A 26,722-nucleotide genomic window follows, 5' to 3' on the forward strand; every position below is an offset into this window, starting at 1 on the left:
GACAGAGCGAGACTCCGTCTCAAAAAAAAAAAAAAGAAAAAAAAAAAAAAGACTAGAATTTTTTTTTTTTTTTTAATTATGAGACGGAGTTTTGCTATTGTTGCCCAGGCTGGAGTGCAATGGCACAATCTCAGCTCGCTGCAACCTCTGCCTCCTGGGTTCAAGCAATTCTCCTGCCTCAGCCTCCGGAGTAGCTGGGATTACAGGCACCTGCCACCACGCCCAGCTAATTTTGTATTTTTAGTAGAGACAGGTTTTCACCATGTTGGTCAGGCTGGTCTTGAACTCCCAACCTCAGGTGATCCGCCCACCTCAGCCTCCCAAAGTGCTGGGATTACAGGCATGAGCCACTGCGCCTGGCCAAGACTAGAACTTGATAATTACGAGGATGTTCTATAGTTTTCCATTGAAACTATATTGTCTCTAAAATCACTGTTATTTTTATTAACGATGATCAAAGGCTGACTTGTTTGCAAAGTAAGTCTAGTCATTAAACTTGACCTCATTATTTACATAAGTATAGGAAGAATAGTGATTGATTTTGATCTTAGGCTTTTTATTTTTATTTTTTTTTTGAGACAGAGTCTCACTCTGTTACCCAGGCTGAAGTGCAATGGCGTGATCTCGCTTCACTGCAACCTCTGCCTCCCAGGTTTAAGCGATTCCCTTGCCTCAGCCTCCCAAGTAGCTGGGATTACATGTGCCCACTACCACACCCGGCTAATTTTTTGTATTTTTTAGTAGAGACGGGGTTTTGCCATGTTGGCCAGGCTGGTCTCAAACTCCTGACTTTAGACGATATGCCCACCTTGGCTTTCCAAAGTGCTGGGATTACAGGCGTGAGCCACCACCCCTGGCCAGAATCTTAAGAATCTGAGAATCTTAGGACAGCTTTCTTGGGCTCCACAATTCTTCCATCCTCCTTGTGTGACCTTGCATTCATGTTGTATCCATCGTCTCCACAGTGGCATACATGACAAACTGAAAGCCCCTGGACTGTTTGGTGTTTGGATCTCTCATTACTACACAATCTGAGTGTTCCCCATTGTTTAAAATGGCTCCTCAGGATCTCTCATTGGTTCCCCCTTCCATTCCCCCTCCCCTCCCCTCCCCCTTTTCTTAGAGGGAGACTTGCTCTGTCGCCCAGGCTGGAGTGCAAGGGTGCCATCTTGGCTCACTGCAACCTCCGCCTCTTTGGTTCAAGTGATTCTCCTGCCTCAGCCTCTGGAGTAGCTGGGATTACAGGTCATGCCATCACACCCAGCTAATTTTATCAGTTGTTTCAAAGCCCAGTCCTCTGCTGAAGAGCTTCCATAGGTGTTCAGGCTCATAATGACAATGAAAACAGAGACTTTAATTTTAATTTTTAAGAATAGAGACAGGGGTCTTGCTATGTTGCCTAGGCTGCTGGTCTTGAACTTTCGGCTTCAAGCAACCCTCCCACCTTAGCCTCTCAAAGTGTTGGGATTACAGGTGTGAGCCACTGTGCTTGTCCAGAAGAGAGACTTTCAGGATTCTTCCTCAGTGGGTTCATAGGGAAAGGAATAAACGAATGAACATATCTCTCAAATTGGACTTTTAAAAGCCCTTTGGCCAGGCGCAGTGGCTCACGCCTGTAATCCCAGCACTTTGGGAGGCCGAGGCGGGCGGATCACCAGGTTAGGAAATCGGGACCACCCCTGGCTAACACGGTAAAACCCTGTCTCTACTAAAAGTACAAAAACAAATTAGCCGGGCGTGGTGGCTGGCGCGGTGGCGGGCGCCTGTAGTTCTAGCTACTCGAGAGGCTGAGGCCCGGGAATGGCGTGAACCCGCGGGGCGGAGCTTGCAGTGAGTCGAGGTTGCGCCACCGCACTCCAGCCTGGGCGACAGAGTGAGACTCCGTCTAAATAAATAAATAAATAAATAAATAAATAAATAAATAAAATTAAAAAGCCCTTTAAGGGTATGAAGCCCAGCCAAGGACTTGCCATCAGATTTTGCTTGCAATACCTATGGATTTGGATGAATTCCTCTTAAGAGGCTAAAGTATCTTAAGCCCCAAAGCATCTTAAGGTTTCTGAGACATCCTTTACTCACTTAAAAGCCAGACCTTATTGGCTCCATAAAGTGAAGCTTATTTTTTTTAAGTTGTCTGATCATATCTGAAAATATCACGTATGTGTTAAAGTCTTGGCAATGAAACCAATGTCTCTAACTGTGTAGTGTTACAAGGTTATCAAATTCATATTGAATTTATGCATATTACTATACTGTCATGAAAATAAGAATACTAATAGTTTCTGAATTCTGGAGGGATCAGATGGGGAGAAAAAATAAGTTTTACCTTTGTTCACAAAGGTATATTTTACCAAATTGCTGTAAGTTACAGATAGCTTAAGAGAAAATAAAAAGATTCCTTAAATTTGGAAAAAATATTAAAGAATGCGCAATGTGGCCGGGCGCGGTGGCTCACCTCTGTAATCTCAGCACTTTGGGAGGCCGAGGCGGGTGGATCACGAGGTCAGGAGATCGAGACCATCCTGGCTAACACGGTGAAACCCCGTCTGTACTAAAAGTACAAAAAATTAGCCGGGCGTGGCGGTGGGCGCCTGTAGTCCCAGCTACTCCGGAGGCTGAGGCAGGAGAATGGCGTGAATCCGGGAGGCGGAGCTTGCAGTGAGCTGAGATTGCGCCACTGCACTCCAGCCTGGGGGACAGAGCGAGACTCCGTCTCAAAAAAAGAAAGAAGAAAGAAAAGAAAAGAAAAGAGAAGAAAGAAAGAAAGAGAAAGAAAGCGCAATGTTAGTCATAAAATGGAATGAGTTCTGATACATGCCACAACATGGATGAACCCTGAAATCAATGTGCTAAAACAAAGAAAACCAACACATAAAAGGCCACATATTGTATGATCCTATTCATAGGAAATGTCTAGGATACAGAAATCTTAGTGGTTGCCTGAGACTGGGAAGATCAGGGATTGGGGGCTACTGCTTAACAGGTATGGGCTTCTTTTTCCGGTGATGTAGAGGTTCTTGAAGTAGTGGTAGGGGTGGTTGCACAACCTTATGACTATACTAAAAGCCACTGAATTGTACTCTTTTTTTGAGACTGAATGTTGCTTTTGTTGCCCAGGCTGGAGTGCAATGGCGTGATCTCAGCTCACTGCAACCTCCGCCTCCTGGGTTCAAGCAATTCTCCTGCCTCAGCTCCCTGAGTAGCTGGGATTATACGCATGCGCCACCACGCCTGGCTAATTTTTGTATTTTTAGTACAGGTGGGGTTTCACCATGTTGGCCAGGCTGGTCTTGAACTCCTGACCTCAGGTGTTCCACCTGCCTCGGCCTCCCAAAGTGCTGGGATTACAGGCGTGAGCCACCGCGCCCAGCCTAATTTTATCTCAATTTTTAAGATGAGTTAAGAATGTTACAAGGTATAACTAGTTCAACCATTGTGGAAGACAGTGTGGCGATTCCTCAAGGATCTAGAACTAGAAATACCATTTGACCCAGCCATCCCATTACTGGGTGTATACCCAAAGGATTATAAATCATGCTGCTATAAAGACACATGCACACGTATGTTTATAGCGGCACTATCCACAATAGCAAAGACTTGGAACCAACTCAAATGTCCATCAATGATAGACTGGATTAAGAAAATGTGGCACATATACACCATGGAATACTATGCAGCCATAAAAAAGGATGAGTTCGTCTCCTTTGTAGGGACATGGGTGAAGCTAGAAACCATCTTTTTTTTTTTTTTTTTTTTTGAGTCGGAGTCTCGCTTTGTTGCCCAGGCTGGAATGCAGTGGCGCGACCTCGGCTCACTGCAAGCCCCGCCTCCCGGGTTCACGCCATTCTCCCGCCTCAGCCTCCTGAGTAGCTGGGACTACAGGCGCCTGCCACCATGCCCGGCTAATTTTTTTGTATTTTTAGTAGAGATGGGGTTTCACCATTTTAGCCAGTATGGTCTCGATCTCCTGACCTCGTGATCCGCCCGCCACGGCCTCCCAAAGTGCTGGCATTACAGGCGTGAGCCACCACGCCCGGCGAAACCATCATTCTGAGTAAACTATCGCAAGGACAGAATACCAAACACCACATGTTCTCACTCATAGGTGGGAATTGAACAATGAGAACACTTAGACACAGGGTGGAGAACATCACACACCGGGGCCTGTCGTGGGGTGGGGGGAGGGGGGAGGGGGGAGGGATAGCATTAGGAGAGATACTTAATGTAAATGACGACTTAACGGGTGCAGCACACCAACATGGCACATGTATACATATGTAACAAACCTGCACGTTGTGCACATGTACTCTATAACTTAAAGTATAACAATAAAGAAAAAAAGAATGTTACAGGGTATATCCTTTCTCCCAATGGCACTAGGTAATAAAAAAAAGGTTAAACATAAAATGGCGGCGGGCTGGATCGGATCACGTGACCGCCATTTCTTCCCTTCCCACCCAAAGGAAAGCCCTTCCTTCAGAGCAAGCGCAAGACATATAGCCCCGCTCATTGTTAAGCGAGGCCAAGGCAACCCTTAGGCGCGCTCTATTTCCCCCTTCGTAGCGAAAGGGCCAGGCGTATTGAGCGGTGAGGGAAGCGCGCACGCAGAACGTCAGCCAGTAAGCGCCGTTCCTCCGGGAGATGTGGAGGAGGGGAGCGGCGTGGAGGAAGAGGGGGAAGTTGGCGCATGCGCCTGGGGCTGACGGGTTTGAAATGGCTTCGATGTTAGCCGGGACCCGACTCAGGTGAAGGTCTGGTCCCCGTAGTTGGAGCGGTGGGCGGCTACGCCGGGTCTCTTAACAGCCTGTCGGATCTGTAGAAGGGCCAGGAGCGATCTTTTGGGTAGCCCGGCGGCCCCGGGCGGCGACGGTGGGGCTCTTGTGGGACTGGGACGGGAGGGACGCGGTCCCTTTTGTGCGGGTCGGAGCAGGCCCTGCGCGGCCAGCCCCTCCCCCACCACTTGGCTCCTCAGGTGCCCCCAGCACCCCTCAGCCTCAGCATGGCGACGCTGCCGTCCGCCGCCCCATTGCTCCCGAGCCGCTGCGGTTTTACTCTCCTGGCCCCCCGGCCCGGGACGTCGTGGCGGCTCCCGGCGGCGTGGTCTTGGGGAATAGAGGCTTTCTCCGTGCGTGGTAAACGAGCCCAGGGCTCTCGGGATCCATCGAGTGTCGTGGGGCGGTGGGTTCCGCCTTCCGTCGCCGGCGGCCGGCACGGAGCTGGGACTGGAAGAAGATGGACGGCCGGGCTCTGGCCCTTGAGGGTCGCGGCGGCCGAGGAGGGGGTGCGCGGGCGGAGAATCTTCGCCTTTTCTGGTTTGTCTTTGGGGGAGGGGTTTTCCCAGTAGTTCTTTAAGGGACATTCATTAACTCAACGGCCTTTTCCCTCGAGGTCGGGGATGGAAAAGAAGCCCCCTAGGTTCCTTCTCTACTCTGGAAAGTAGAGATGTTGTTATTTAAATGATATCCTTAAATACCTGTGATGGGGGTCTTGTCCCAATATCCGTTGTTGGTTTTAACCTTATCCTGGCCTCACTCCCGAACCCATTGCCGGAAGAAACACGCAGGCTATATTTCCTATGAATATAAAGTTGTGAACTTTTTGTTAACAATTGGGTGGATACAGCAGATGGTCTTCCGTTTAAATGTGACAATTTGTAGTCCCAGAAAGGAGTGCTTTTTGTGAGTCTCCCCCTAATGTTATCTTGTAAAATAGGGCACTTTTGGTGATCTACTTGATGTAAAATGTTTTTGCTGCATTTTGGATGTTCATTTGCCCGTTTTCTACTTACAGTTGTTGTTTCTGCTGAAATCTGCGAAGACGTCTTTGACACATTAAACATTTCTTTCTATTATAATATCCTTTTGTGATATCTGTAGCTTGGTTGGACTTTAAAATGTGGATCCTTTTCTTGATAGATCGATGCTATAGAAGACAAACAAGGGAAGGTTTTTTTCCTTTTGCATCATGGCTCAGTTTGGAGGACAGAAGAATCCGCCATGGGCTACTCAGTTTACAGCCACTGCGGTATCACAGCCAGGTCAGGCTTCTAAATACATGTACTTTAATTGTTTGTGTGGAACCTGTTAAAACTACGTGAATTAGGGCCGGGGTGGTGGCTCACGCCTGTTATCCTAGCACTTTGGGAAGCAGAGGAGGTGGAGCACGAGGTCAGGAGTTCGCAACCAGCCTGGCCAACATGGTGAAACCCTGTCTCTACTAAAAATACTAAAATTAGCCGGGCCTAGTGGCACGCGCCCGTAATCCTAGGTACTCAGGAGGCTGAGGCAGGAGAATCCCTTGAACCCAGTAGGTGGAGGTTGCAGTTAGCCAAGATCACGCCACTGCACTCCAGCCTAGGCGACAGAGTGATACTCTGTCTCAAAGAAACAAAACAACACAACATGAATTAGGCTGTTCTGATATTCTGATATTGTAAAGTGTTTGCAAATCGTGAATTCATTAACTTTCTCTGTGAAGCTCCTTTAAAAATCCATAGATCAACTAACAAAAAAGCTGTTTTACATAGCAGTTTGGACAATTTTGTAGTTTTTTTTTTTCCAAACATTTATTTATTTTTATTTTTATTTATTTATTTATTTATTTATTTTGAGATGGAGTCTTGCTCTGTCGCCCAGGCTGGAGTGTAGTGGCGCAATCTCGGCTCACTGCAAGCTCCGCCTCCCGGGTTCACGCCATTCTCCTGCCTCAGCCTCCCGAGTAGCTGGGACTACAGGCGCCCGCCACCATGCCTGGCTAATTTTTTTTTTTTTTTTTGTATTTTTAGTAGAGACGGGGTTTCACCGTGTTAGCCAGGAGGCTCTCGGTCTCCTGACCTCGTGATCCGCCCGCCTCGGCCTCCCAAAGTGCTGGGATTACAGGCGTGAGCCACCGCGCCCGGCAGTTTTGTAGTTTTTTAATACCTTAGATTAACTTTTAATTGATTTAATTCTCTTAGAGGTTAGCCACTCATTCATTATAGAGTATACTGTATTTGGCATGTTGTCAGTATTCATGAGTTATATTTAAAAGTAAATGGGCCAGGCACGGTGACTCATGCCTGTAATCCCAGCACTTTGGGGGCTGAGGGGGGCGGATCACAAGGTCAGGAGATCGAGACCATCCTGGCTAACATGGTGAAACCCCGTCTCTACTAAAAATACAAAAAAATTAGTCGGGCATGGTGGCGGGCACCTGTAGTCCCAGTTACTCGGGATGCTGAGGCAGGAGAATGGCGTGAACCCAGGAGGTGAAGCTTGCAGGGAGCTGAGATTGTGCCACTGCACTTTAGCCCGGGTGACAGAGCAAGACTCCATCTCAAAAAGAAAAAAAAAAAAAAAGTAAATGTAGGCTGGGCGCAGTGGTTCACACCTGTAATCCCAGCACTTTGGGAGGCTGAGGTGGGTGGATCACCTGAAGTCAGGAGTTCAAGACCAGCCTGACCAACATGGAGAAACCCTATCTCTACTAAAAATACAAAACTGGCTGGGCATGGTGGTGCATGCCTGTAATCCTAGCTACTTGGGAGGCTGAGGCAGGAGAATTGCTTGGACATGGGAGGCGGTGGTTATGGTGAGCCGAGATCGCACCACTGCACTCCAGCCTGGGCAACAAGAGCAAAACTCCGTCTCAGAAAAAAAAAAGTGTATTTAGGCTAGGTGAAGTCTCTCATGCCTGTAATCCCAGCATTTTGGGAGGCCAAGGTGGGCAGTTCACCTGAGGTCAGGAGTTCGGAGACCAGTCTGGCCGACATGGTGAAATCTTATGTCTTCCTAAAAAAATACAAAAATTAGCTTGGCGTGTTGGCACATGCCCGTAATCCCAGCTACTCAGGAGGCTGAGGCAGGAGAATTGCTTGAACCGGGGAGGCAGAGGTTGAGTGAGCCGATATCGCAACGCTACACTCCAGTCTGGGTGATAAAGGGAGACTCTCTCCAAAAAAATTGAGGCAGAGGTCTCAATTTGTTACCCAGGTAGGCCTTGAACTTTTGGGCTCATGTGATCCTCCCATCTTGGCCTCCTAAAGTGCTGGGATTACAGGTGTGAACTACCAGGACTAGGCAGTTGTTTGAATTTAAAGTTGAAAAACTACATTAAAAAAAAAAAATTACCTGGACCTGGTGTTATGTACCTGTGGTTCTAGCTGTTCAGGGAGGTTGAGGTAGAAGGATTGCTTGAGTCAGGGAGGTCAAGGTTGCAGTGAGCCATGATGGTCCCATTGCACTCCAGTCTGAGTGAGACCTGGTCTCAAAAAAGGTAAAGAAAAAGAAAGAAAACCAACTCTGAAGAATTTAGTTACTAGACAAAGGAAAAAGATAGTTGTAAAAGCTGCTGGGCGCAGTGGCTCACGCCTGTAATCCCAGCACTTTGGGAGGCCAAGGCGGGCAGATCACCTGAGGTTGGGAGTTCAAGACCAGCCTGACAAACATGGAGAAACCCTGTCTCTACTAAAAATACAAAATTAGCCTGGCGTGGTGGCACGTGTCTGTAATCCCAACTACTCGGGATCCTGCAGCAGGAAAATTTCTTGAACCTGGCGGAGGTTGCGGTGAGCTCAGATGCTCAGATTGCGCCATTGCGCTCTAGCCTGGGCAACAAGAGAGAAACTCTGTCTTAAAAAAAAAAAAAGATAGTCGTAAAAGCAGTAAAAGAATATTTACGTTTTCAAAATAAAGTCGTCAAAGCCTGGTGCGGTGGCTCACTGTAATCCCAGCGCTTTGGGAGGTGGAGGTGGGCATATCACTGAGGTCAGGAGTTCGAGACCAGCTTGGCCAACACAGTGAAACCTCCTCTCTACTAAAAATACAAAAATTAGACGGGCGTGGCAGAGGTTGCAGTGAGCCGAGATGGCACCACTGTACTCCAGCCTGAGCAACAGAGTGATACTCCAGCTCAAAAAAATAAATAAAAATGAAGTTAACAAAATGTCATTTTCAAAGTAAATGGAAAATGTTACTGAAGCTTTACATTCTTCCCAATCTTTTTAGGAAGAATTTTTTCTTTTGGTCATTTTTTGATTTATTTGTTGACTCTTAAAAGCTTTAACTCCTGTAGATTCAGAATGTTTTGCTTGAATGAAACCAGTTGTGTTTAGGGATTTCAAATAAGTTTCCCAAGACTTCTACAGAATGAGATTTTGATTGTCTTTTAATTTGAATGTATTTTTATTTATTTTATATCTCTTACTCTTTGCTGCATTTTATTTGCTTAAAATATTGTTTTTTAATTCGAGGTCAATTTCGGAGACACTGTGATCTTCTAACTTCAGTGTTCTAAAATTTGATGGAAATGATTATATCTTGGTGACCTTTCTCCTTAAAGACATGGAGGCCTGGCACAGTGGCTCATGTATGTAATCCCAGCACTTTGGGAGGCTGAGGCAGGAGGATCAGTTGCATCCAGGAGTCCAAGACCAGCCTGGGCAATATAGCGAAACCCCATCTGCAGAAACTCAAAAATTAGCCAGGTGTGGTAGAGCACGCCTGTAGTCTCAGCTATTGGGGAGGCTGAGGCATGAAGATTGCTTAAACCTTGGGAGGTCTAGGCTACAGTGAGCTGTGATAGTTCCGCCATATTCCAGCCTGGGTGACAGAGTGAGACCCTGTCCCAAAAAAAAAAAAAAAAAGAAATGGGTACTTACTTCAGGGTTTTAATTTTTTTTTTCTTTTTTTTTTTTGAGATTGCGTCTCGCTCTGTTGCCCAGGCTGGAGTGCAGTGGCATGATCTTGGCTCACTGCAAGCTCCGCCTCCCAGGTTCAAGCGATTCTCGTGCCTCAGCCTCCCAAGTAGCTGGGACTATAGGCATGTGCCACCACGCCCGGCTAATTTTTTTATATTTTTAGTAGAGCCTGGGTTTCACCCTGTTAGCCAAGATGGTCTTGATTTCCTGACCCCGTGATCCGACACCTTGGCCTCCCAAAGTACTGGGATTACAGGAGTGAGCCACCACACCCGGCAATTTTCTGTATTTTTAGTAGAGACCGGGTTTCACCATGTTAGCCAGGATGGTCTCGATCTCCTGACCTCATGATCCGCCCGCCTCGGCCTCCCAAAGTGCTGGGATTACAGGCGTGAGCCACTGCGCCTGGCTCTTGACATTCTTAAACCTTTGTATCCTAATCCACAGTGCTTACCATAGATCCTCACTTTCCTAAGGAAGCTTTTCTCCTCCCATCTCTGGCTTGGTAGTGATACTCTTATCTTTAGTATTATTATTTTCAGTTCTAACTGCTTGCTTTTATTTGTTTTTCTTTCTTAGTTACTATATGTGATAATTCTTATTTTTCCTCCAGCTCCAGTGCATCCATCAGATGTGATATTCCTAAAACATAGTTTCTGTCAAAATCACAGAATTTTGGCTGGGCGTGGTGGCTCACGCCTGTAATCCCAGCACTTTGGGAGGCCATGGCAGGCAGATCATGAGGTCAGGAGTCCGAGACCAGGTTGGCCAACGTGGTGAAACCCCGTCTCTACTAAAAATACAAAAATTAGCCGGACACGGTGGTGTGCATCTGTAATCCCAGCTATTCAGGAGGCTGAGGCAGGAGAATCACTTGAACCTGGAGGTGGAGGTTGCAGTGAGCCCAGATTGCGCCATTGTACTGCAGCCTGGGCGATGAGCAAGACTCCCTCTCAAAAAAAAAAAAATCACAATTTTTTTCAAAGCTGGATCAGGCCTAAACTAGATTTTTTTTTTTTTTTTGACAGAGTCTTGCTCTGTCACCCAGGCTGGAGTGCAGTGGCACGATCTGGGCTCACTGCAATCTCCGCCTCCTGGGTTCAAGTGATTCTTGTGCCTCAGCCTTTGGGACTGTAGCTGGGACTACAGGCGTGTGTCACCACTCCCGGCTAATTTTGTGGGTTTTATTTTTAGTAAAGATGGGGTTTTGCCATCTTACCCCGGCTGGTGTTGAATTCCTGAGCTCAGACAATCTGCCCATCGTGGCCTCCCAAAGCTAAGCTAGATTCTATCCCAACTTAATTCTCCAAGAGATGAGGAAATTGAGGCCAAGGACGGTGAAAAAAATTTGTTTAGGTCTCACAGGAGGTCATAGCAGAGTCAGTGTTAGGACCTCAGAATTGTGGTTCATTTTATCTTCTATTTCTTCATTTTCTCATTCATTTGCAAAAGTATCTTCAAGGCGTTTTAGAATACAGTTCAGATTCTAGGATGGTTTTCAAGGTCTTATTTTTCTGGCCCTATTTTTCATTTTTCTCACCCCTTGAAATATATTCTTAATATTTACCATATTTTTCCATATCCTACCTGAAGTACTTTGATACGTCTTCAGTGACAGCCGTTCTAGGGACCAGAGCTTTTAGTTTTGAAAATTTCTGTTGTGTAAAGAGACATTGAGAGAAATGGCCAGTGACTCACCAGTCAGTGACCAGTCAATCAAATCTTTAAGTAGCCCTTAGATCAATTACCTTATTTTATTTTTTTGAACATGGAGTCTCGCTCTGTCTGCTCAGGCTGGAGTCTGTCTCACTCTGCTTAGGCTGGAGTTCAGTGGCATGATCTCAGCTCACTGTAACTTCCGCCTCCAGGGTTCAAGCAATTCTCCTGCCTCAGCCTCCTGAATATCTGGGGCTATAGGCTTGCTACCATACCCGGCTAATTTTTGTATATTTAGTAGAGACAGGGTTTCACCATGTTGTCCAGGCTGCTCTCAAACTCCTGACCTCAGGTGATCTATCCGCCTTGGCCTCCCAAAATGCTGGGATTACAGGTGTGAGCCACTGTGCCTGGCCTTAGATCAATTATTGGTTGTAGAGGTACCTTCAGTATATTTGATGAAAAATATTTACATGTGTATCTGTATTTAAACTATTAAAATATGGAGGTGGATTTACCAGATTCAGACCTATTGTCACCCATTTCATATATTATTTAAACATCCATTTCATTTTTTGATTTTTTTTTTTAATCTTTTTAGCTAAGGGAAAAAGACATCCAAAAATAATCCTGGAGGTTTTTTTTTTGGTTGTTTTTGTTTGTTTTTTGAGACAGGGTCTCACTTTGTTGCCCAGGCTGGTCTCAAATTTCTGCCTTCAAAGGATCACTCAGCTTATGAATGGTGTGTTCAACTGCCTAAGGGGATTGGCCAACAGTTACTTGAATTGTAGTAAGAAGAGGCTATTGCCAGGAGCACTAGTCATCACTTCCAAAGGACTTCCCTCTGAGAGGGGAAGAGCTGTCATCTGTTAGGACATTATAGAGGGTATAAGAATCTTATATAACAATAAGGCTTTTCCTTTTCCTTATAGAATAGCACTGTCCAGGCTGGGCGTGAGTGGCTCTCGCCTGTAATCCCAGCACTTTGAGAGGCCAGACAGGTGGATCGCCTGAGGTCAGGAGTTTGAGACCCATTCAGCCAACCTGGTGAAACCCTGTCTCTACTAAAAATACAAAAATAAGCTGGGCATGGTGGTGGGCGCCTGTAATCCCAGCTACTCGGGAGGCTGAGGCAGGAGAATCACTTTAACCCGGGAGACAGGTTGCAGTGAGCCGAGATTGCGCCATTGCACTCCAACCTGGGCGATACAGCTGGACTCTGTCCCAAAAGAAAAAAAAAGCCCTGTCCAATAAGTAGAACTTTCTGTGGTAATGAGCATGTGCTATATCTGCATTGTATACTATGATACCCACTATGTGTGACTGTTAAGCCCCTGAAATATACTTAGTGTGACTGAGGAACTGAATTTGTAATTTTACGTTGTTATTAATTTAAATGAAATAGCCACATGTGTTTGGTGGGTAATGAGTTGGACAGTACAGTTATATAAGATCATAACACTTGTGTTTTTTTGTTTGTTTTTTTTTTTTTTTTGGAGACGGAATCTCACTCTGTCGCCCAGGCTGGAGTGCAATGGTGCAATCTCGGCTCACTGCAAGCTCTGCCTCCCGGGTTCACGCCATTCTCCTGCCTCAGCCTCTCTGAGTAGCTGGGACTACAGGCGCCCGCCACTATGCCCGGCTAATTTTTTGTATTTTTTTTTTAGTAGAGACAGGGTTTCACCGTGGTCTTGATCTCCTGACCTCGTGATCCGCCCGCTTCGGCCTCCCAAAGTGCTGGGATTACAAGCATGAGCCACCACGCCCGGCCAGATCATAACACTTGTAATAGGTTATATTTAAAATATTATTTTGTAGCCAGGCGTGGTGACTTACTCTTTTTTGTTTTATTTATTTATTTATTTATTTATTTTGAGACGGAGTCTTGCTCTGTCGCCCATGCTGGAGTGCAGTGGCGAGATCTCGGCTCACTGCAAGCTCCGCCTCCCGGGTTCGTGCCATTCTCCTGCCTCAGCCTCCTGAGTAGCTGGGACTACGGGCGCCTGTCACCACGCCCGGCTAATTTTTTGTATTTTTAGTAGAGTCAGGGTTTCGCTGTGTTAGCTAGGATGGTCTCGATCTCCTGACCTCGTGATCTACCCGCCTCAGCCTCCCAAAGTGCTGGGATTACAGGCATTAGCCACCGCGCCCAGCTTGTGGTGACTTACTCTTGTAATCCCAGCACTTTGAGAGGGTCGCTTGATTCCAGGAGTTTAAGACCAATGTGGTGGCACATGCCAGTAGTCCCTCAGGAGGCTGGGTCAGGAGGATTAAGCAAAACTCCGTCTTAAAAAAAAAAAAAAAAAAAAAAACATTTCTTGGGTCAGTTTGAAATTTTGAATTTTATTTTATTTTATTTTTAAATTATTATTATTATACTTTAAGTTTTAGGGTACATGTGCACAATATGCAGATTTGTTACATATGTATCCATGTGCCATGTTGGTGTGCTGCACCCATTAACTCGTCATTTAGCGTTAGGTATATCTCCTAATGCTGTCCCTTGCCCCTCCTCCCACCTTGAATTTTAAAGTGTTTAAAAATTTCTTTTTTAGAGTGGGGTCTTGCTATGTTGCCTAGGCTGGATTTGAACCCTTAGATGGAAGCAGTCCTTCTGCCTTAGGCTCCTGTGTGCACCAACATGTTCCGCAAGGTTTTGAATTTTATTCATTATTTCAGAAAGATGACTTACCTTTTTTTTTTTTAATTGCGATGGAGTTTCGCTCTTGTCGCCCAGGCTGGAGTGCAGTGGTACAATCTCGGCTCACTGCAACCTCCACCTCCCGTGTTCAAGCGATTCTTCTGCCTCAGCCTCCTGAGTAGCTGGGATTACAGGCACGCGTGCCACCACACCCGGCTAATTTTTGTATTTTTAGTAGAGACGGGGTTTCACCATGTTGGTCAGGCTGGTCTCAAACTCCTAACCCCCCTTGATCCACCCGTGTCACCTTCCCTAAGTGCTGGGATTACAGGGGTGAGCCGCTGCGCCCAGCCCCTCTTTTGTGTTTTAGTGATACCTTGTGGTCAATAAATAATTATGTTAATAATATAACATGACTATTTTAGTCATATGAAACTGATTGTAGTTTTTAAAAAAGAGTATTTACTTATTTATTTATTTATTTATTTATTTTTTTATTTTTTTGAGATGGAGTCTGGCTCTGTTGCCCAGACTGGAGTGCAATGGCAGGGTCTCGGCTCACTGTAACCTCCACCTCCTGGGTTCAAGTGATTCTCCTACCTCAGCCTGCTGAGTGGCTGGGACTATAGGCACGTGCCACCACGCCCCACTAATTTTTGTGTTTTTAGTAGAGACAGGGTTTCACCATTTTGGCCAGGATGGTTTCGATCTCTTCACCTTGTGATCCGCCCACCTCAGCCTCCCAAAGTGATGGGATTACAGGCGTGAGCCACTGCGCCTGGCCAAAAAAGAATATATTTTTATCCTTAAAGGTGGTTTCAGAAAACTTAACCCTTAATTTTTTTAATTTAATTTTTTGAGACAGGGCCTCACTCTGTCACACAGGCCGGAGTACAGTGGTGCAGTCACACTCGCTGTAGCGTTGATATCCTGGGCTCAGGTGATCCACCCACCTCAGCCTCCTGGGTAGCTGGGACTACAGGTTTGCGTCACCATGTACTACCAAATTTTTTATATTTTTTGTAGAGACAGGGTTTTGCCTTGTTGCCCAGGCTGCCCTCAAATTCCTGGGCTCAAGCAGTGTGCTCACTGTGCCCTCCCAAATTGCTGGGATTACCAATATAAGCCACTGTGCCTGGCCTAAATTTTATTTAGTAGATAGCCTGTGGTCATTTTGGTCTCATTTCATTTAGTTATTTGTGATATAAATACATAGTGATAAGTATCTATTGTGATTGTGGTATGGGACCTTTGACAATCATATTGAAGTAAAAGTGAAGGATCAAAGTGCTTCAATATGTATAATTGGAAAAGATCTTCAAATGACACATGTTTGGCTATTTATGTGTGTGAGGGAGATTAAATCAGAGATTAATACTTTTGTACTTTGCAGATTACAGAATTACTTGCAGAATGTTGATTCTAATAATTCACATTGAGTGTAGAATGCACATATAAAAATATTCAAGGATAGCTTCTCAAATGTCCACAAAGGGGAGCATTAATAAATGTTTAATGAAATACACTTCATTGAAATTAAAGTCTCAAGTATAAGTGATTTAGAAAAGAACTGTTATATATTTATAAAAGATAAAATCACATTCACAAAATTTGATTTCACAAAATTTGAATAAGTACCTAGTGGTGTGAAGCAACTACTCTACTGCAGTGTAAATTATCTTCCCATCAATTTTTCCTAGCAGTCGAAATCTTCATTACTTGTTAAATTGGCTTGTTTCTTTTTTTTTTTTTTTTTTTTTTGTAGAATCTTGCTCTGTCATCCAGGCTGGAGTGCAGTGGCACAATCTCGGCTTACTGCAACCTCTACCTCCTGGGTTCAAACAAGTGCCTCAGCCTCCGAAGAAGCTGGGATTACAGGCATGGGCCATCACGCCTGGCTAATTTTTGTATTTCGAGTAGAGATGGGGTTTTGCCATGTTTGCCAGGCTGGTCTCGAACTCCTGGCCTCAAGCAATTCACCCACCTTGGCCTCCCAAAGTGCTGGGATTACAGGCGTGAGCCGCAGTACCTAGCTGAAATTGTCTTGTTTCTAACTCGTCACATGGACTGTCAGGTGTAGAAGAGAGAAGTGTGGGTATTGGATGTCATCTTACCTACTTGGTGCTGGACTGTTGTATGCTGCCAGAATACAGAACACCCGAAAAAATTATAAGAAAAAATAGACATTCCGCGATTTTGGCTCTGAGCACTTCTGCTGTGGCAACTGTCAGTACTTCCCAGGGTTGTAGGAGTTGGTACCAGCAGAGTGAAACAGCAAATCTAAGGCTGTGGTTCAGGTGGATGAAAGTGATGTTATGATACTTATACTTGAATCACGGATTTTAAAATGTCAAATGCAGAACATGCCGATTTTAATTTATTAACATGCCAATTTAGATTATTAGAATTTAAAGTACTAATACTTTTTCATAGGGTCATGTTCCTATTTACATGATAATTTTTTTTCTATTACCAGAACAGTTTTTGTTTGTTTGTTTGAGACAGTGTCTTGCTCTGTCACCCAGGCTGTAGTGCAGTGGTGCCATCTCAGCTCACTGCAACCTCCACCTCCCTAGTTCAGGCTGTTTGTTCTCTTGCCTCAGCCTCCCGAGTAGCTGGTACTACAGGTGTGCACCACCATGCCCAGCTAACTTTTGTATTTTAATAGAGATGGGGTTTCACCATGTTGGCCAGGCTGGTCTCAAACTCCTGTCCTCAGGTGATCTGCCCGCCTCAACCTCCCAGAGTGCCAGGATTACAGGTGTGAGCCACCATGCCCGGCCAGAACAGTTGTTCTTAACCTTTCTAGGGTCTATATATAATCCTTTTGAAAATCGGATGACAGCTATGGATTTATTTTCCATTTTGCATACAGTTTCAGGAAATTATCCCACCTTTTAGAACCTATGCCCTATCCAGGCATGGTGGCATGTGACTGTAGTCCCAGTTGCTAGGGATGCTGAGGCGAGAGGATTGCTTGAACCCAGGAGTTCAAGGCTGCAGTGAGCTAAGATTGCACCACTGCATTCCAGCCTGGGTAACAGTGTGACTACATCTCTGAAAAAATAATAATAGAACCTGTGTCCTACATTTTGATGCACTATTTTTTCTGTATTCTCATTGCGGTTAACCTCATTTTGAATTAATATTGGTGGTAAGATATTCCCCATGTCTATTTAAATTCATTCTGTTGGTCCTTGTTTTTATCCTTTCTCCCTACCTATAACATCTGACTTTGACTTATCTTAAAAATAGTTAAAAGAGAAAATAGGCCAGGCACAGTGGCTCATATCTATAATCCCAGCACTTTGGGAGGCCAAGGTGGATGGATTGCTTGAGCTCAGGAATTCGACACCAGCCTGGGCAACATAGTGGGACCCTGTCTCTACAGAAACTATCAAAAATTAGTCAGGCATGGTGGAATGTGCCTGTAGTCCTAGCTACTCTGGAGGCTGAGGGAGGAGGATCACCTGAGTTCGGAAGGTTGAGGTTGCAGTGAGCCAAGATTCTGCCACTGCACTTGAGCCTGCGTGACAGAGTGAGACCCTGTCTCAAAAAAGAAAAAAGAGAAAATGAAAAACTTGGTGTTGTAATGATTAGCACTGTGTATTTAGGACATTTGTAAAGTTTTCTTTTCACTGTAGATTCTTCTCTTTCTTTAAATTTTAAAAATCTGGTTTTGGCCTGAAATCCCAGCACTTTGGGAGGCACAGGCAGAAGGATCACTTGAGTCCAGGACACTTGAGACCAGCCTGGGCAATATAGCAAGACCCCATCTCTTATAATAAGAATTTTTAAAATTTATTTTATTTTTTATTTTTGTTGAGATCAAGTCCCGCTTTGTCACTCAGGCTAGAGTGCAGTGGCGCGTCCTTGACTTACTATACCTTCCGGATCAAGTGATTCTCCTGCCTTAGCCTCCCGAATAGCTGGGATGACAGGCTCACGCCACCACACCTGGCTAATTTTTATATTTTTGGTAGAGACAAGGGTTCACCATGTTGGCCGTGCTGGTCTTAAACTCCTGACCTCAGGTGATCTACCCCGCTCAGCCTTCCAAAGTGCTGGGATTACAGGCGTGAGCTACCGCGCCGAGGTTTTTTTAAAAACATTTTTTAAAATTATTGTTTTTGCAGAGGATAATTTTGAACTTTTAAAAATTCTAAACATGATTCCTGGGATTTTGTTTCTTTCTTATTTTGTTATTTTTTGTTTTATTTTAAATGAAATTAGACTTTTTAAATAGTTGATGATAAACCTCAAACTTTGAACGAATTTTTGTGATGTTCAAGAGTAGGGTACCTTCCTTTGGTCGGTTCATTAAAGCTCTTTATTCTGTTTTTATAAAGCACAAATTGTTCTTTCTATAGAGTTAATAACTAATAGTTATAAGGCAGCATTTTTTTCAGATTGTTCTCAAATACAAGCAAGATAGTTTGGGGAAGGGAGTGTTCCATGAGGAAATACTGGTTTTTATGGCCTCTTGGTTTTTCCCCACTAGATACCATTGAGAAAATTGGGCTGATGCCTGTAATCCTAATACTTTGGGAGCCTAAGGAAGGAGGATCGCTTGAACCCAGGAGTTCAAGACCAGCCTGGGCAACATTAATGAGATTCCATTTCCTTTTTTTTTCTTTTTTCTTTTTTTTTGACACAGAGTCTGACTGTGTCACCCAGGCTAGAGTGCAGTGGTACGATCTTGGCTCACTGCAACCTCTGCCCCCCTGGGTTCAAGCGATTCTTGTGCCTCAGCCTCCTGAGGTATAATTCAGTTTAATTCAACTGAATTACATAACGCAGTTACATAAAGCATAAATGCATTTAATTCCTGCGTTTAATTCAGTTTCCTGAACTTAGCCTTAGATCCCATTTTGTTCAAAATTTATTGCCCCAGGGAGCTAGTGGTCATTTTTCTAGGAGATGCATTTTTGGGAAGTGCAGTGCTAGACCTTAATTTTTACCTAAAGTTTCTGCATTTAATGGAATTGGGTAAAAGCATCAAGTAAAACCTTTATCATATTCTCCTCAGTGTATAGCTATCTCTGAGCATACATTAAACATTTAAGTACCAAAGTCTATCATTTTGAGCCCCTCTCCCCAATTATTTGGTCTTAGCAAATGATCATTTTAAGTTGTTACATGGTGAAATGTTTTTTAATTTCTCAGTACAGTAGTGTACACTAGCTAAAACCTCTTTGTGGCCAGTTGTGGTGGCTCACACCTGTAATCCCAGTACTTTGGGATCCCAAAGCAGGTGGATTGCTTGAGCCTAGGAGTTTGAGACCAGCCTGGGAAACATAAGGTGATCCCTTCTCTACCAAAAATTTAAAAATTAGCAGGATGTGATGGCTTGCGCCTGTAGTCCCACCTACTTGGAAAGCTGAGGTGGGAGAATCACTTGAACCTGGGGAGGTTGAGGCTTCCATGAGCTGTGATCGCACAACTGCACTTCAGCCTTAGTGACAAAGTGAGACTCTGTCTCAAAAACACAAACCTTTTTTGTGCTTATTGAGAGGTAGAGTTTTACTCTGTGAAAATCCCTCATAGGATTATGGTTCACTGCAGCCTGGAATGTCTGGGCTCAAGTGATCCTCTCATCTCAGCATCCTGAGTAGAATGATCCTCCTATCTCAGCCTCCTGAGTAGGTGGGACTACAGGTATCTGCCTCCATGTGTGGCTCATTTTTTTTAATCTTTGTAGAGATGAGATCTCACTTTGTTGCCCAGGTTGGTCTCAAACTCCTGGGCCCAAGTGATCTTCCCACTTCAGCCTCCCAAAGGGTCGGAATTACAGACATGAGCCGCCTCGTCCAGCCTACATTTTTTTCTTCAAAGACTAGACAAGCATTGTAATCAGAAGGGGAAAAGAGTAGAACAAGGAGTTCAGTCAGTAACTGAACAACCAGTTTAGATAACTCATTACCTTTGGACCAGGCTTTTTGTGCTTAAGTGTTGTTTTTGTCTGTTTTCTTTTTTTTTTTTTTTTTTTGAGATGGAGTCTCACTCTGTTGTCCAGGCTGGAGTGCAGTGGTGATCTCAGCTCACTGCAACCTCGGGCTTCCAGGTTTAAATGATTCTCCTGCCTTAGCCTCCTGAGTAGCTGGTACTACAGGCGTGTGCCACCATGCCCAGTTAATTTTTGTATTTTTAGTAGAGACGGGGTTTCACTGTTTTGGCCAGGCTGGTCTCGAACTCCTGACCTCAGGTGATCCTCCCAACTCGGTTTCCCGGAGTCCTGGGATTGCAAGCATAAGCCACCACCCCCAGCCAGTTTTAGTCTTTTTTAAAATTAGAAATTTTTCTTGACATGTAAAAATCCTATGTATTTATGGTATACATACACAATTACTTAATACCAAAGTTTTGTAAATATATATAAAGTCTTGATGTGTATATATGTCATGGAATGGCTAAATCAAGCTATTTAACGTGCATTACTTCACATACTTATCATCTTTTGTGGTGAGAAGACTTAAAAGTCTGCTGTCTTCTCAATGTTTACATATATAATGTATTGTTATTAACTGTAGTCAGCGTGATGTACAATGGGTATCTTGAACATTCCTCCTAACTGAAACCTTTGACCAGTGTCTGCCCAATCCTGCCCTGGGCCCCACAGCCTCTTTTAGCCACCATTTTACTCTGTTTCTCTTAGTTTGACTTTCTTACACTCCACATATGAGATCATACAATACTCTTCTTTCTGTGCCTGGCTTATTTCACTTAACATAATGTCCTTCAAGGTTCATACGTGGTGCAAATTAGAGGATATTCTTCTTAAGGCTGAATAGTATTCACTTGTGGATATATACCACATTTTCTTTATCCAGTTGTTCATTGATGGACACTTAGGTTGATTCCATATCTTGACTATTGTGAATAGTGCTGGAGTGAACATGGAGGTTCAGGTATCTCTTCTATGTACTGTTTTCATATTTTTTATATTCTTCATAATCTTGTTTTTTATTTTTCCCTTTTTTATTTCATTTTAGCTGCACTGGGTGTTCAACAGCCATCACTCCTTGGAGCATCTCCTACCATTTACACACAGCAAACTGCACTGGCGGCAGCAGGCCTTACCACACAAACTCCAGCAAACTATCAGTTAACACAAACCGCTGCATTGCAGCAACAAGCTGCAGCTGCAGCAGCTGCATTACAACAGGTAAATCTTTAATATGTCTTATTATTTGATGTAGAAAACTTTATGAAATCTGGGTAGCTAGCATTGCTACCTTCATTTTATAGGTAGTGAAGAATTAGGTGTTTTTATTATGCTGATTTCTTTTTCTGGTGATGAATATTATATCTGACCAGCATATATAGGGAAGAATAGTTGGGCCAGGCATGGTGGCTCATGCCTGTAATGCCAGCATTTTAGGAGGCTGAGGTGGGAGGATCGTCTGAGCCCAGAAATTTGAGACCAGCCTGGGCAACATGGTGAGACAGTGTCTGCAGAAAATACGAGAATTAGCCAGTGTGTTGAAGGATGCTTGTGGCCCCAGCTGCTTGGGAGGTTGAGGTGGGAGGATTGCTTGAGCATTGGGAGGTTGAGGCTGCAGTGAACTGAGATTGCACCACTGCACTCTGGGAGGCAGAGCAAAACCCTGTGTCCAAAAAAAAAAAAAAAGTAGTTGAATAGTCAAAATTTTTAAGTCCTTAAATTGGGCAGTTCTTATACCTTAATTACGTGAATAAAATTTACTTCTTTTTGGATCCCAGAGTATAAGTAATCACAGCTTGATTTACTTTAGGTGAAGTTTCACTGTTCCAGAAAATTTATCTTTATTATTTTTATTTTTATTTTTTTTTGGTTTTTTCTTTGAATCAATGCCATGCCAGAACAGAAAGTTTATGTTTAGTGTAATTGTATGTATTTCTATATATATCACTTTCTGAGAATGAATAAATTTAGTGTCTGTATTTTTCTTTGAAAAATTGTTTTTTAATCTTTCAGCAATATTCACAACCTCAGCAGGCCCTGTATAGTGTGCAACAACAGGTTAGTTTATATTTTCCGTGTTAAAAACTGATTTTAAAATAGCCATTTGCTCCAAAGTTCAATTGATAGAGAGTTTTATTTCTATCAGCTACCTTAACATGTGATACAAATTTTTTGGGAGGGGCTGGAGTAAATCAGGTAGGAAAAAAGGAAAGTCTCCAAGGGTGAGGGAGATAGGAGGGTGGTCCTAACAACCCAAATCCTTAGCCAGTCTTTGTCGCATGTTTCTAAGAAAGTATGAGGAGGCTGGGCGCGGTGGCTCACGCCTGTAATCCCAGCACATTGGGAGGCCGAGGCGGGCAGATCACTTGAGGTCGGGAGTTTGAGACCAGCCTGACCAACATGGAGAAACCCCGTCTCTACTAAAAATACAAAATTTGCCGGGTGTGGTGGCGCAGGCCTGTAATCCCAGCTACGTGGGAGGCTGAGACAGGGAGGCTGAGGCAGGAGAATCGCCTGAACTCAGGAGGCAGAGGTTAGGGTGAGCCGAGATCGCACCATTGTACTCCAGCCTGGGCAACAAGAGCGAAACTCTGTCTCAAAAAAAAAATATATATATATATATATGCAGAGAATAATCTGGAAAGAACCACCCTTTGGACTGTTATGCTCCTGTCTGGAACCTTTGGGCCAACTCTGCTGAACTAGACCACATGCGAAAATGAAAGCTCTTTTTGCTTCTTGAAGCCTAAACCTTATATAGGCTTTCAGCCTTTATGTTTTTTTTCTTTATTTTTTATTTTTAAAAATTTTTGTTACATTAACTAACACCTACTACAGCCTTTATTTCTTTAAAGGAGTAGGACTCCTAGCCCCCTTCTTATTAATCAAATTGTGTATGGAAATAAAAATATTAAAATAGAACTGTTCAAAATGGGAGAAAGCCGGCAAGGCACAGTGGTTCACGCCTATAATTCAAGCACTTTGGGAGGCCAAGGCGGGCGGATCACTTGCGGTCAGGAGTTTGATACCAACTTGGCCAACATGGTAAAACCCTGCCTCTACTAAAAATAGAAAAATTAGCTGGGCCTGGTGGTGCACACCTGTAAAAAATTAAAATGAAATGTGAGAGAAAGCCTCCCTTTATAGTTCACACTTGTATTCCCTAGGCACGTTTGAACAATATGGAAACTCCTGATTTAGACTAAAAGCAAGTTTCATTGGCCCCTTTTCCTTAGACACATTCTCTAGGAACTGTCAAGGAAAGAAAGTTTGCCTTGCTGAAATACAGATATGCTTTAGCCTAAGCATGTCCCTGGAAAGGATCTGGTCTCATTCTTTTTTGAGACTGAGTTTCCTTTTTGTTGCCTAGGCTAGAGTGCAATGGCACGATCTTGGCTCGCTGCAACCTCTGCCTCCCAGATTCAAGCGATTCTCCTGCCTCAGCCTCCTGAGTAGCTCGGGTTACAGGTGCATGCCACCAGTCCCGTCTAATTTTTTCGATTTTTAATAGAGACGGGGTTTCACCATGTTGGCCAAGCTGGTCTCGAACTCCTGACTTTGTGATCCACCCGCCTTGGCCTCTCAGAGTGCTGGGATTACAGGCGTGAGGCACTGCGCCCAGCCTCATTCTTTTTTTTTATGGCTGCAGAGGCTTCTAAATTCATAACTTCTTTGTCCCTAGATCCATGGCCCAGTTTAATCCTCGACTTAAGCCCCTTGAGGCTTCAAAAGCATTGCATTTTCCCAGAAGACCTCAGTATTTCACTAGTAATTGCTTTAAACTTCTTAAAAACTGAGAAGAGATTGGTCTCAAATCAGATGTCTTGTTTTCAGAGTACCTTCCAACTTATTTTAGTGCTCTTATGAAATACATTATTAAAGATGATAATGAGTGAGGCTGAACCTTGCAAAAATTGCAATACTCATTCTGCCTTTAAAAAATGGCACTACTCAACTGTTCTTAACTTACAGAAAAATAGTATTTTGATATGATCTAATCTCTAATACATGGTGACACCAGGTAAACTGAGTGTTTTGAATTACAACCTCATACAGATTATTTTACCTTAGCCTAAGTCAAGTTTATATTTCAGAATTTTAAAATTTCTCCTTTCATACTAATTCCTTTTACTTTCTGGTAATAGTACACTTTGCTATTACAGAAAAACCATACATCAGAGTATGTGGTCCTTCATGGTCTCTGTGCCTATGGCAAATTGTCCATCAACAGTGCTTCTCATTTAGGGATATATCTATGAATTGGATCGATGACCAGTGATATTTTTTGATACAAGTAGCATACTGATGATATTGAGTCATTTCTGTAGCATGGTAATCTTCGCTTTTAGAGATTTGTGATGTTTTACTATGGATGCTATTCCTGGGAAATAATAACAATAACAAATCAGGTTCTGTATTTTTATTAATAAAAGTAGTTAAGTGCCTATCATTGAATGAGTTACTTATATATGAGGTCTGCAGTTTTTAGAAATAATTGTAGGAAACTTTATACCTAGTTATCTCTGTTACTTTTCACATTTTTCTTAAATTAAGATAACTGGGCTGGGTGCAGTGGCTCATGTCTGCAATCCTGTCACTTTGGGAGGCCAAGGCAAGAGGATTGCTTGAGCTCAGGAGTTCAAGACTACCCTGGGCAACATAGTGAGACCTCGTTTCTGTTTAAATACATAAATAAAAATAAATAGAATAACTTTTATAGGAATTATTTCTTTTGTAAAGCATCTATGAAGCAACAGTTCTGATTGACCTTTTTCTGTGTGTATTTTTCTATTTTCAGTTACAGCAACCCCAGCAAACCCTCTTAACACAGGTTAGTTGGTATTACTTTATTTGTTTTGGATGTCTGAACAGTAGACTAAAGCTTTATTCCTATTCTACTTTTTCTTTCAGGATTTAGTTACTTGTTAGATTCACCTAATAATTTAGGAATATAATGCTAAATAAAGGTAGAAGTATGCTAGTTTATCTTTGATGGTTTCTCGTTGTAGGTTCAGCTGTGATACAGTTTGAATAAATATGAGGTTTTATTTATTTATTTATTTATTTATTTATTTATTTAGAGGCAGAGTCTCCTCTGTTGCCCAGGCTGGAGTGCAATGGTGCAATCTTGGCTCACTGCAACCTCTGCCTCCTGAGTTCAAGCGATTCTCCTCTCTCAGCCTCCCGAGTAGCTGGGATTACAGGCGCCTGCCAACATGCCTGGCTAATTTTTGTATTTTTAGTAGAGATGGGGTTTTACCATGCTAGCCAAGCTGGTCTCGCCTCAGGTCCTGACCTTAGGTGATCTACCCGCCTTGGCCTCCCAAAGTGCTGGGATTACAGATGTGAGCCACCTGTATCCTGGCTGAGGTTTTATTTTAAACTTAATACTGATTTTTCGTTGATACTGATTTTTGTAGTCTTTTTCTTTTGGAAGATTTCTGCACGGTTTTTCCACTTTAGCAGGGAAAGTTATTGTGTGACATTATCTGCTTAATTTTTCAGCAACATTAAAAAGTTTTGGACTTTTCATATGTAGTGCTACCTTAGGCTTTGCAGACTATTTATTGTGTCTTTCACATACTCTTTTTCTATTTTTACAACCTTTTGAAAATGTAAAAAGCGTTCTTAGCTTATAAACTACGTAAAAAGAGCGTATAGGCTGTCTTTGGCCCATGGGTCATAGTTTGCTGATCACTGGTTAGTACATAGAGTGAAATACTATGCAGCTGTTAAAGCAAAACCTCTCTGTGTACTGATATGGAATGATATTCCAGATAATCTGAGGTAGAAGTAAAGGTGCAGTCTAGTATGTATTATATGCTTCCATTTATCTATATGCATATTTGAATAAAACATCTCTAGGAGGCTTTACACTAATAATTAGGACAGTGATTGCTTCATGTTTAGGAAACTGCATAGCTGAGGAGCAGGGATAGGAGAGAAGCTTTTCACAGTGTAACCTTTTGTACCATATTTTTAGTCTTGAATCTCTTACTTGTCTTTTAAAAATATACTTGAATTGAGAAATCAAGCTGTTTTTATTAAAGAACTACAGTTGGTTAACACGTAACTCATAACTCCTATTTTCAATAATCAACAGTAGAATTTCCAAATTAAGTAGAAAAACGATAGAAGTTCTTTTGTTCAAATGCTATTTCCCCAAGTGTACCCATAACACATTACTAGTATCTTAAGATATTAAAGAAATTTCATGAGAAAATAGTTTTGTGGTCAAAGTTTAAGAAATGCTGAGTTCCTTTACTATACTTAGGACTTTCCTAAGCCTTTATTATGCTAGTATGGATATTGTATTAGTAAGAAAACTCATCTAAGGGATCTTGATGAAATAGGCTAAAAATAATTTATAGTTTAATTTTAGACCTGACTCTCAAGATATACATGTATATCTTCTAACATAATATGAAATTTTTAACATTCTGGGTTAGTTTTAAGTAGTCATATTCAGTTTTTAGATGATTTCAAATCATTACCTTAATTTGATGTTGATTTTGTTTTATAGCCAGCTGTTGCACTGCCTACAAGCCTTAGCCTGTCTACTCCTCAGCCAACAGCACAAATAACTGTATCATATCCAACACCAAGGTCCAGTCAACAGCAAACCCAGCCTCAGAAGCAGCGTGTTTTCACAGGGGTGGTTACAAAACTACATGATACATTTGGATTTGTGGATGAAGATGTATTCTTTCAGCTTAGGTAAACGTAATGAGGTCTTGTCACATGGCTTCTTGCATTTACCACAAAACACCTGTTTAGTTGTGGCAGAAATTATATGTAGCCCAGG

The 26,722-nt window shown here is 43.1% G+C and overlaps 1 protein-coding gene across 4 annotated transcripts in view; it reads left to right on the plus strand.

Moving 5' to 3' along the window:
* Positions 1-4,604: 4,604 nt before the first annotated feature.
* Positions 4,605-26,722, plus strand: part of CCAR1 (cell division cycle and apoptosis regulator 1) — a 75,311-nt gene continuing 53,193 nt past the window's right edge. Inside the window, exons 1-6 of one of the 4 annotated variants that reach the window (XM_032138677.2) lie at positions 4,605-4,745; positions 5,916-6,037; positions 20,966-21,138; positions 21,931-21,975; positions 24,716-24,748; positions 26,441-26,634. In XM_032138677.2, the coding sequence (XP_031994568.1) occupies positions 5,965-6,037; positions 20,966-21,138; positions 21,931-21,975; positions 24,716-24,748; positions 26,441-26,634 (518 nt within the window). In that variant the 5' untranslated portion in view covers positions 4,605-4,745; positions 5,916-5,964. Of the gene's footprint in view, positions 4,870-5,232; positions 5,313-5,915; positions 6,038-20,965; positions 21,139-21,930; positions 21,976-24,715; positions 24,749-26,440; positions 26,635-26,722 lie in introns of those variants that run through there. The other 3 variants (XM_032138686.2, XM_032138695.2, XM_032138706.2) reach the window with 3 other exon arrangements.

This window comes from Hylobates moloch, unplaced genomic scaffold (genome assembly GCF_009828535.3).
Source record: "Hylobates moloch isolate HMO894 unplaced genomic scaffold, HMol_V3 SCAFFOLD_3, whole genome shotgun sequence".
NCBI lineage: Eukaryota > Metazoa > Chordata > Mammalia > Primates > Hylobatidae > Hylobates > Hylobates moloch.